A 12,808-nucleotide genomic window follows, 5' to 3' on the forward strand; every position below is an offset into this window, starting at 1 on the left:
CTTGATAAGTAGTGACTCCTTTCTAAGGAAAAAAAAAGAGATAAACAATGTACAAAAAAACAAATGTTGGCAGTTCCACTCTTTTGAATATATTTATATATATCTACTCTATTACATAAAAAGAACTGTGTGTGTGTGTGTGTGTGTGTGTGCGTGCAAGTTTGTTCATAATGGACTCCGAAACAGCTGGGCCACTTTTTATGAAATTTAAGTCATTATATACAAAAATAATTTTATAAAATCAACAGTAGGTTCTTCCATAGTGCAATGTAGACTACAATGTATTGCGGACCAAGTCATTGCAGGGAGATATGTAAAACTTCTTCCTGATACACTGCAGTGAATCTCTGCAGGCAATCAACCAATTTGATTGAAAAATGCGCAATTTCACCAATTTCGATGACAATAAAAATATCAAAGTGTGAAACATTCATTGATCAAGTCTCCCTGCTAGTATGTATATATGGAATGATCATGTTGACTTGCTGGTTCCCATTAGATTATTGAAGTTAAGCAAAGTTGAGCCTGGCTAATACAAGATTGGTGACCATTTGGAAATACTACTTGTATGTCATTTCCCCTAACCAAACTGGGGATTGCATATGAATTTATAGTCCCCATAAGCTTCCATTTTCAGTATAAGGCAGAATGCTTAGTGCTGAGTGAATGCCACAAAAAGTGATACCACCGATTATTCACATATGATATGAACTTTTTTTTTTTTTTTTTACTGATAGGTCACCGTTTATCAAGGTCCAGAGGCCACTCAAGGATAAGGCTTAACTAGATTGTTATTTGTATGATGATTGCCCCCACAAGAAAACTAAAAACAGTGAGTGGAATGGAAAGACTATTTTAAAGGACCTGATTATCCAAGAGAATGGCTCAATAAGTACTTGCTTACACTAGACTTGAAGGTGGACATGTTGTAATCAGCTGGGAAGCAACCTTGTGGTATTGTTCTAGAAAAGAAATTTTGTTAATAGAAGTTCCATTTGGCTTTTGGTACATAAAGAGGAAATGGAAAGTTCTTTGTTATTGTTGTGACTAGGCAAGATCTGTGAATGTTTTACGGGGGGAGACTAGGGATTGGAACTCAGTTGAACACCTACTATGAACTTAATGATACAGAATATCTCATATGTAAGGTAATACGTTTTTTACTCCCATCTTTGTGAGTGACAGCTTTTGAAACAAAAGGCACATATAAATCTGTTTAGTTAGTGATTTCTGGCAAACATTGGTCTCTTGTTAAAAAAAAAAAAAATTCACTTTTGATTTATTTAATCAATTTTAATATTTAATTCTGATCAATATTACATATTTAAAGGAAGGTGGCAGAGTTCTCACTCACTGACATTTACTTTCACTTGCCCCATTATCATTAATAAAGTCATCTCAGTGTACAATTTTCCATAATCACTAGTAGTGTCATATTTCAAGCATTTTCATTGGAATATATCAGTGACATTATTTTTCTCTCCTCTTTTTGTTTCTATAGATTATGTTTTACAACTGTTAAAAAGAAGATTTTTTTTAGACAAAATGGAACAACAAAACCACTGACCTTTTCTTGTACATTGATTTCTGAGCCGGCCTCCATGAGCGTTTTAATGATAGCAGAGTGACCCTTCATGGCAGCATGATGGAGCGGAAGGTTACCTCGCTGAAATACACAAACACATTTATAAGTTATCAACAAACAAGCATGGATCTGTTTCAGGAAAATTGATGGAGAAGAAATATTACATTTTACAGAGAAAAAAAAATATGTAACATTATAATAAAAAAAAAAAAAAAAAAAAAAAAAAATCAACATTTTTATATTACAGTAAAATGTATTTACCTCAAACTATGAAATATTTACATCTCTTGGGTATTGTTTTGTTAACTTATTTATTTCTAACAAGTTTCAAACTAAACTGTTTTCGGCATTTCCAAAACTGACTCCAGATTGTCCATTAATATTTGGAACCGACTCAGTAAGAATTGAAATCCTGTAGACACCCATTCCTTACAATTACCAGTCAAAGTAATAATCCGTTTTTGCTTTAAATAAAGAATTCTTGATAAGCATCTTCAACATCATTAAAAGACTCAAGTCAGCGACCCTTCATAAAACACCAGAATAGACTGCCATTAAATGGAGAAATATCTGAACTATAGACAAGGAATGCAACTAATGGCAAAAAAAAAAGCTGAAATCAGGATGACCTCCTCTCCAGTGTGTGTTAGCATGTAAATAGGGCATCATAAAAACAAAACAAAAAAAATTTTTTTTGAAGTAACTCCAATATGTTTAATAAAACAAAATGTCACCTAACTCCCCAATTTCTTCCTGAAGCATTTGAAGTAATCTTCACAGCAACATTAACATTTTCTATTTTCAGAAAGCATTGTCATGAGAGAGAAAAAAGGAAGACAAGGTAATATGAAGAGGGTAAAGAGAAAAAAGCAAGAAAAGAGAAAGAAAAATAACGCAATAGAATGGTAGAAAGAGAAATAAAATCCAGTCAAATAGCAGCAAAGAAAATGAGGAGGTAAGGCTTTAGCAATTTGGCAGAAATCATCTCTTTGTTTTACAAAAAAAAAAAAAAAAAAAAAAGCTGGAGTGATTTTAGCAGAAATCCACTTTTTCTGGATTAAATGAAAAAAATAAATAAATAAATAAAAAAGATAAATTCTGCTAAAAGCAGAAAACTCATTAATGATAGTATGGAATTCTGACATATCCAGCCCACCCAATTATTTTAACACAATGCACAAACTTTTCCCTCAGCCCAATATACTTCCTTCTTTTTTATGTATATTTCCTTCCATATTTTTTTGTGGCATTTACAGCCTTAGTTTCCATATTCGCTTTACCTACACAGATGTCAAGTTGGTATATTCTTTTGTAACTGCTTTCCCTGATCTGATGAGCACTTTTAGTACAAAACTCAGCATCATCAGACTGATTAAACAGTAGCATCAATTATTTTTTATTACTAACTCTGCCCTCATAACATTGAGCATTTTTTTGCAGACTAACCTTTTAACTTATAATAGCATTTATCTAAAAGTCTCGATTGAAGACCAATCAACACAGCAATCCATTGTCAACTCAGACAAATGACAGCTAGTTTCAATTCTAGTAACAATGTTAGCTGATAATGCGTTCTGAATTATGTTTCACCATTCTGAGCCATAGTTTGAAACCTGCACTTCACTGTTTTATCCAACTCTGAAGTGAAAACAGATTGATGACTTCTGATAAATTCACCTTATTAATGCTGAAGGACATGATTGGACCAGTAAAGATGTCTTTAAAGAACAGCTTGTTGAAGGGAGGTTATTCAACTAATTTGTTTGAATCGATTCATTAATGTGGATTACTTTAGTAAATTTGTCAGGAATTCACTTTTGTATATATAATAATTAAAATACCCATCTCAAAAGAGTTTTTTTTTTCTACCACATTTATGTCCTCTTATCAAGATTATGAAATCCAGATATAATGTTACTAAATCTAGAATCCTCATCATAACTTTGAGCAAAATATATTGCATGATTTTAATCCAAAAAAAAATGTACAAAATTTAAAGCTTAAGTTTGAAGAAATTGAAATTTGCGGAATCTTGCTTAGTGATGCCATTGAGTGAATTCTATACATACATATACACATACCTAACTTTATATGAATACAAATAATACAGAAATGGTAACTGACTACACGAATGAAATCGTATTTCAATCACAGATTTCATCAAATCATTGATTTTAATACATAGTTGTTAATATTTGAAAATTTGGAAAATCAAATGTTATATATTTTTTATTAAATGATTAAAATAATTTTTTTCCTGAAACTTTTGTTCTTAACGCAACTTATACAGTTTTTTTTCTCTTCATTTTTTGTGGTATTAACCCAATGGGTTGGCCCCTTGTGGAGAGAGAAAAGATACGTCTGCTGTTGTTGACGATTGTTGCAATTGTAATATTGCAGTTACAAACAAATAAAGGAAAGAAATGAATAAAAACCTGGGTTGGCATTTTTATTTATTTTTTTTTTAATGTAAGTCATTTATTACCATTTTTTTCTTTTTCTTCGTTTTGACACAAGCTTAAAAGCCCCTTGCATCTGCTCCACTACACACAGGCCATAGACAGCCATTTCTTATACGTCCATCTTTTCCGACGTGCACTCTTTCTCCGTTCATTTTACATGTCAGTCACCTTTGGTGTTGACTTTTTTCTTCCCAACCACATGGTGTCCTTTTTTTTCTTTTTGCGTCAGCTCATGCGCACTTCCTAATTTGCATACATGTTCAAAGCTCCTGCTGCTAATACAATCACTTGCCATCCATCCTGCTGCTGCTGTTTTCATATGTGCTCATATGTGCTCTGTCAGTATCGACGTGTGTTGTGCAATTAGCACAAATTTTGAATAGAGAAATTTGGTGACATCTTTGAAAATATTATTTCATAAGTTTAATTTGAAAATTTAGAAAACAGAATAATATTATATAATTATTTCATTAAACGATTACAATCTTTTTTTTTTTTTTTTTTTTAAACTTTCGTTATTAGTACTTTAGTTAATAGCTGCTCATATATTTATACCACTAAGCCACCTGAGGACGATTATTCTGCTAGTTGTCAGATGTGAGTGACCATTGGTACAAAGCTGAAATTGAAATTAATTTCCTAACCGACCCTTTCCCCCTCCTCTTCTCATTATCATTAGAAATATAAACATTTTTATTTATTTATTTATTTTTTTTTTTTTAACTAATTCTGTTTAAATTTTTTAATTTACAACTGCATCTACTTGTCACAATTACGCCTCATAACCGGCTGACAGATCTGTCTCAACTAAGAAAGTCAAAATTAAGAGAAAGACATGTGGGAGGAAAGAGACCGGAAGTCATTCTGTAATGGAACAAAAGTCTTCTACTGTCCCTACCTACATCATGAACTTGAGTAAAGTATGGAGAAATTGATATTTTCAGAGAGAACTGTCATAAAAGGGGAAAGGAAAATGGATACGCAAGACAAGACAAGATAGAGAAAAGGAGGAAGAGAAGAAAATAAAATGAGAGAGAAAGGAAGAAAGTGGAAGAGAGATAAAATTCAACCAAATAAGGACTTAAAGGCTCTTACAATTTGCATAAAATTAGCCTTTTTTGTTATCCATATATATATATATATATATATATATATAAAATGAACTCATTTTTTCCCTTTGATTTTGACCTTAATAGGATTGAAAATCAAGACATTTCATGCAAATGTAATATGCACAAACTGCAGCACATTATCTGAGGTGTGTTATAGGCCTATTACCTCTATACTTCCTCAATAATCGTGGATTCCTATATTTTTTCTGGTGAGAGTTCATAAATCTTTGTAAAATCTTTTCTCTCTAATAAATTCCTCCTACCCTCACTTCCACCATTGCGGATCAGTTCACAGGGGGCAGTACGGAGAAACACCAGTTTGGGTTTGTAAAAGAAACTGGAATGGACTGAATGAAATGCACCATTGGATTTAAGCGAATCGAAGGGTTATTTATGCCATTTTTTTTTTTTTTTTTTTTTTTTTTTTGCTTTTCACTTTGTTTTTTTTGTTTTCGTTTTTCAGAACACGTCTGTCTTAAAGAAACTTAATATTTCTTCACTGTTATTTTTTGGAGAGGGGTTGCCAATTTTGTACAGAAGTTTAACATTGTTTTTATTTTTATTTTGATATTTAAAAAGGGTTACTTCTTGGCTTCTTCTTTACTTTACCCCCCACCTCCTTTCGCACACACCTCCAAACAACCGGGCAATGCCGGGTACCCCTACTAGTTAAAAATAAAAGGCGAATTTCAACCAAACAGCAGAAAAGTCACATTTAACGATTTAAACGGAATTCCACTTTTTCATAATTAAAATTTAAAAAAAAAAAAAAAGCTGATAACTCATCTTTGCATTACATATAAAAATGACTTTTTTTAAAAAAAAAATTTGCAAAAGAATTAGAAGAATAAACAAATTCCTTTTCGAAACTGAATTATCGACAAAATGCAAACCAATGTTCTCCTGCTGTGAATTTTACATCTACTTTTCGGCACTGAAGAAGAGGGCGTTACAGCTCTTGAAAAGAAATTGATTTATTTGTTTCCTGTGTCGGTTGTCGGTACGAATCTGATTATATAGACAAAGATGCACATCTCAATGATATAGTGAGCGCATTAAACCGTATGTTCCATCATCATGTGTATAGATCCTGTCATTTTGATTCTCAACTACAGATTTTTAATTCAAAAGTTGGTCAGCATTTTTTCGATAGTCCTGTTTGTGTTAATTCCTAGATCCTTCGTCATGGATCAACCAGTTTTTTCTTTTTTCTTTTCATGTAAATATCATAGAAGAATTTACATTTCCTGCCAAAAACTTTTCTGTACATAGAAAGAATTTGTGTTTCAGAACTTTTAATATGAATGTCATTTACACAATGTTTCAGTCAATTCAACCTCAAACCTTCTTCAGGTGTATCTTGTTGAACTTTGGAATATTTTTGCCAAACTCGAGAATTTGGACGGAATTTTGAATGGAACCCTTTATTTACTTCATGTGATAGCATGCTCTTGTTCTGTCAGCCATGATTGGATAGAGGTCCTAAGTACAGTAGAACTCCGGGATACAATGACCCCGAGATACTTTTTTTCAGGTTACGATGTGGAATACGATTTTTTCCTCGCCCCTGGTTATGTTATTTGCTCCCCTTATAGTGTTATTCATAATGTTATTTGATTATATACATGTGTATTATATACTGTACTGTATTTTGCTACTAACTTTATATGTACTGTATAAAATTTTGCTTAGGCTCTGCCATACGGCGATTTCACCTCACGATCCCAACACTGGAATGGATTAATGCTGTATCCTGAGGTTCTACTGTAATTTGCTTTGCAACTTCAGGAGAATATCACCTTTACAACTGATTTTTCCAAGGACTCTAACCACTGCATCACGGGTCCTTGCAAATAGTCCTAGTATGAATTTTTGGGAGCCTTAAACCTAACTTATTTCTAGTTGATGAAAACAGTAGTCTGAGGAATCCAAATAATACGAATAACAAATCCTCATCTCAAAAATTCAGAAACATTTTAAGATGAGGATTGATAATTTGGATTATTCAGACTACTGCTCACATCTTGGAAGAAATTTGTTTATTCTTTAAATTTTTTTACAGAAATTCTAACGATTTCATTGGATGTATGATGTTAGTGTCATGGTCAATTTCATTTGAATTCTAACAACATTCCTCTGATGAATTTACTTGAAAGAAGATCTTCAGAAAAAACTTAAAAATTAACGTGACTTTACTAGCTATTAGCTGTACATAACAATGCACAATTTCTGTAATTTAATTTATTGACTATAATAATGGATGGAACGTTCAACCTCCAGAAGAGGGTCACTTAGAACTGATTGGTAGTAATGAATAAGCACTGCGATGAGAATAGAATGAAGTCATAAGTCTCTCATATTGGTTTATACCAGCCGATCCTACCTAGCGTTGTCCGGGATGCAGTAAAGTCATTTTAGTTTTTATTTATGATTTGTTTGCACTTTTTTAAACTTACACAGAAAAAGAAATAAGTGGTTGTCATATATTTTTTTTTCTGAAGATATGGTTTACCTCGAAAATTTAAAACCAAAACCACGATACCATATTATTGAAATTTTTTAATATTGTCATTTATTCTCATATCCAACAGTGTTTCTCTACAAAATTGCATTATTATAGCCTTCAAGCAGTTCCTTACAAAATTTTAGCTGTAAGGTAGACAACTCCTATTATATTCTTCCATTTAAAATATTAGTTACTAGCTGTACATACCCAGAAAAATCATGCTGAAACCAAATTTGATGTTTAAAGGTTCTTCTCAATAATTGAAAACAATTAATAAGATAAAATATTTCAGTCAACTCAGGCCTTCATCAGTGACTTATAGGCATTCTTTTTTTTTCTTCATTGTTCAACTGTAATAACAAATGTTCAAAGATAAGCTGTCATTTAGTGTTAAATGGAGATCATTGTTAATCTCCTGAATTTGTGTAGAGAACACTGGTGACGTGTGTATAGATTATGCATTCAATATTTCTACATCAGAAAGCACCATCTATAATATAAGAAATCATTTTTTAAATCAAATCTGATGCCCTTTTCTCTTCCCTGCAGCCTCTTTCTCACAAAAGAGACATGCGAGCCTGTCTCTGCTTTATCGTTATTTTCATAGCAAGTGCTCATCCGAGCTCCAATCTCCGGTCCCCCCCCCCCCGCCAAATATTTACAAAAAACACTCGTCTAGCTGAAACCACTATCAATGATTTCCCCCACTCTTTATCTGTGCCTAAACCTAAACATAGATTCTATGAACAAAGCTTCTTTCTTAGAACTGCACACCTGTGGAACTCTCTTCCATTTTCCTGCTTTCCAGCTGACTACAATATGGTTGTCTTCAAGTCCAATGTAAACAAGTTCTTGATGAGCCGTTCCCCTTAAGTAATCCAATTTACTAAATTTACACTACTAACGATTACTATATTGTCCCATTGACTACTGTACACTCTTTAAACTTATCCTCGAGTGGTCTCTGGGCCTTGATAAATGGTGACTTCTTTGTAAAAACAAAAAAAATGCTAGACCAATTTTTATTTCAATAAATTAAAATGTAAATATTAGTTGTAAGGTAGACAACTCCTATTATATTCTTCCATTTAAAATACAAGTTATTCCTCTTACGTCATTTGATTCTATCAGCTATTTCTTTTTACGTCTGTTTTTGAAAGAAAATAAGAATTTTTTAACAATTATTTAGTATTATTAAATGAAAGAATATACCATTTCTACTAATCAATAACACAAAATTTAATGTTGACAGAAAAACAATAGCTTTCATCTGTAATTGACATTTGCTGCAAAAAAAAGATGTCTCCCCTGCAAAAAATATTCTGAGCAGGAATAATTACACTAGCAAAGAAATTAAAACAAATTACATTTAAGGATGAGAGTTCATATAGAAACATTGTTTTAATTTGAATAAAATAAAATATGGATCAAGTGCGCTTGAAAACCAAATCACAACGTAATATTAGGAAAATAAATTAATATTTTACTTGTTTGAAATTTATCACAAATATATTTCAGAGGTATACTCCATCTTCAGTGTGTTGTTTTGTTTCTTTTTCCAAAATTTCAAAATACAACTGCTAGATACAATGTGCGGCTCTTTACAAACAGACTTCTTTCTCCAACTTTACAACATGGCAAAGAAAAAGAAATGGAAAAAAAGAAGAAACAAAACAACACACTGAAGATGAAGTATACCTCTGAAATATATTGGTGATAAATTTCAAACAAGTAAAATATTAATTTATTTTCCTAATATTACGTTGTGATTTGGCTTTCAAGTGCACTTGATGCATATTTTATTTTATTCAAATTACATTTACTTTTTTTCTTTTAAACAACATGGACTAATGCTAAACATAAAAAAGGGAAATGGTTACTCTAAATGACATTTTAGATCAGCAGTTATTTAGGTCTGAATTAAAAAAAAAATCCCGTCAATTTTTTTTCCAATTTTTGGTCAGTTTTTTTTTTTTTTTAAAAATAGGATGCCCCATCAGCTAGACATTCACCTGCTATTTCATATATAAGAGATCCATTAAGAGTCTAACCACTCCAATTGTTTGAATCTCTTTTGTACTTGGTTCACTGGGTATATTTGCCATATAGTTTTTTAAATTCTTTTTCGTAAATTTGGTTGCTCCTATAATTACTGGAATGATAGAAATCTTCCTAAGATTCCAGTCTGTTTATGTATTAGAACTAGAAAATGTTCTGTCACTCAATCAAAATTTTCAACATATAGTAATAGTAAACTTACATTGTCTTTGACATTCACTTGTGCTCCGGCATCAAGGAGCATCTTGACAATTTCTGGTTTTCCTTGGGATGCCACATGAATAGGGCAACAATCATGCTGTTAAGAGATTTAAAAAAAAAAGTATCATTAATTATTTTTTTAATAAATAGACAAAGATAAACGCACTGGACACAATGATAATCAAATTCATGTATTTTTTTAATATTTTATTTGTTTGATGCAAATCTACATACTATTAAAAAGTTATGGTGCTTTTAAAGTTTGTTTGCAAATAGTAACATACGATTGGTTAAAAACAAAGAGGAACAGGCAGAGTACACATTACTAATGTAGTAGTTTTTATGATGTCAATAACTTTGCATGAGGTTTTTAACTGGATACATTTTTATCAATTAAAAGAAATTAACGTAACATAGTAGACTAAAAAACATTACAAATATATATATCTGTATTAAACTAAGTGATCTTTGTTTTTATTGGATAATCTGCACAGAAAAGTAGACATAAATAAATTAAGTTTGCTTTAAAACATAATTTCTAATAAAAGGAGTTTGGTCGCACCATTGAAAAAATTGGGAGGTGACACTGATCTAGTGGTTAACGACATGGACTGACAACCTGGGTGTCCTTAGTTCAAATCCAGTTTGCTCCATAAAAATCCCTTTTACTTAGGATGTTGACAACCTTCACGTGGTCTTCCTGCAATCCACAATGTATTTATAGAAAGAATTCTAACTAGAAAAATATCAGGGAAGCCAATGCCAACTTCGAATTCATACGATGATTGAATACATGATTTCATATTTGAAAAATTTACAACACCAAATAATGTTATATAATTTTTTTATTAAATAAAGAAAAATCATTTTTAAATTATTTTTTTTCTGAGACTTTCTGTGGTATGTACCTTTTTCAAAGAAGACTTATTTTTCTTTTCATTGTATTTTGCTAATAAAAACGTAAATACATTCATCATAGTTACTTACTTCTCTTATGCAAATACTAGTAGCATAATTTTTAACCAAAGTTTCAGTTTCACAACATTGTTATTGTACTAGCTATAAAGCGGTAAAAGCTAAGTAAAGATGGAAATTGACATAGCCAGGTATTGTACTAACAAGGAGCGGGTACAAATGGTTATAGTCAGCTAACATACTTCCTAACTTCCAGCGTGGCTGCTATTGAAAGCGGTGACAAGGTAAATCAGTTCCTTTGCTTTTTTTTCTCTCACACTTTTATCTCCCTTGTGCATGTACTCTTTATTTTTTAGGTTTTACTGATCGTTCTTTTTTATTTAATAATCATTAAAAAGTTTTTTCGATCTTATTTTCGTTAAAAAAAAAAAAAAATTTCAATAATTCTTAAAAACAAAATTTCAATAATACTTAAGAATTATTGAATTTTTTTTTTTTTAAGAATTATTGAAAACATTCTAAAAAACCTTTTAAACCTATTTTGTATTGGATACATCTTTTACAATGTTTGAAATTTTCTTATTTTGATTTCATGAATTTTATTTTTATGCTTTCATAATTATATTTATTATAGAAATTGAAATATAAAAATTTTATTTTTAAAATTAAAAAAAAAAAAAAAACGCACTTCTATAATTTCATAAACATACTTCTTATAAAATTCCAAATAAAATAACTTTTATTTTTTAATTTTATTATTAAACATGCAAATAAAGACTAATTGTGTTATTTTTATTTTGTATTAATTTTTATTGCATACTTTTCAATAATGTCATTTTCTTATATTTTATTTCAATAAATCGCTTCACAATAGAAATACTGAAGAACAATAAAAGTGAAGGAACTGATTTGCCTTGTCACTGTTTCTGGTAGCAGCCACACCGGAAGTTAGGAAGTATGTTAGCTGACTATAACAGTACAAGCTAGTACACTTAAGATAATTGACTAATCTTCAAACTTGATATATGACTTACTTCTCTTATGTGTTTTAAAAATATTTTTGAGTGGGTCTTATCTTATAGAAATGAGCCTTTCATACTCACAGGTTGACAAATAAATTGAGAAGTGATCGGTGACCTCAAGGTCATTCTCTAAAACATGGTGCAAAATATTTTGAAAATATTTTAAGTTAATAAATCTAAAAATTGAATGAAATATTTTTTTTTATGAAAATCAATTCAGACAGGGCATGAAGCCACTTGATGTAAGGAAATAAAAGATAAGTAAATAACACCTCAAGGTCAAAAACTAGCCTACAATAAGCATTGTATTAAAACTTAAATACTTATATTTAATACTAGTGGAGTTTCCCAGCTTTGCCTGGTTTATAAAATATGCTTAATATATTTTAATTCATGCAGATTTCATATTTACTATTACAGAGCCAATTCTCTATTGAATATTATATTGTACCTAATATATAGGACTGATTAAAAAAAAATGACTTGGGTGGCATCAGCTAAAATTGAAACTCCAGCTGCATTCCCTACCATTTTAGCTATCAACAGATAGCTAAGAAAGATTTAAAATTATACTATTTTAAACTATGAATGAATTTACGCATGCACAAAAGTAATAGAAATATGTCAGCAAGTTGAAATGAACAGTTTACATTTCAACTTGCTGACATATTTCTGTATGCATTATTCATCCATCCAAACAAAGATATTACTCATTATAAACCATCTTCAGTGTATGATTACTATTTCTTGTTAATTTTAGTGTTATATGAACAGTAGTTTAAGAGCTTATCAATTAAATATTTTCACACAGACACACATACATCTGTAACATAACGCATATGGGCGCATGAGAAAATCAGCAGCAGTCTATGATAGCTGACTAGTGAAAATATTAACAGCAGCAACTGTCTTAGCACACATGCAAATTAAGCAAGTGTACACATGCT

At 30.8% G+C, this 12,808-nt stretch overlaps 1 protein-coding gene across 1 annotated transcript in view; it reads right to left on the reverse strand.

Annotated features, from left to right (window-relative positions):
• Positions 1–296: 296 nt before the first annotated feature.
• The window catches only part of LOC145280292 (uncharacterized), a 66,600-nt gene continuing 54,088 nt past the window's right edge, over positions 297–12,808 (reverse strand). Inside the window, exons 3-5 of the mRNA XM_080132065.1 lie at positions 9,926–10,021; positions 1,568–1,666; positions 297–347 (exon numbers count right to left, since the gene is read on the reverse strand). Coding sequence (XP_079988191.1) covers positions 297–347; positions 1,568–1,666; positions 9,926–10,021 — 246 coding nt within the window. The remainder of the gene's footprint in view (positions 348–1,567; positions 1,667–9,925; positions 10,022–12,808) is intronic.

This window comes from Euprymna scolopes, chromosome 7, assembly GCF_053919585.1.
Source record: "Euprymna scolopes isolate OS-2025 chromosome 7, ASM5391958v1, whole genome shotgun sequence".
Taxonomy (NCBI): Eukaryota; Metazoa; Mollusca; class Cephalopoda; order Sepiida; family Sepiolidae; genus Euprymna; species Euprymna scolopes.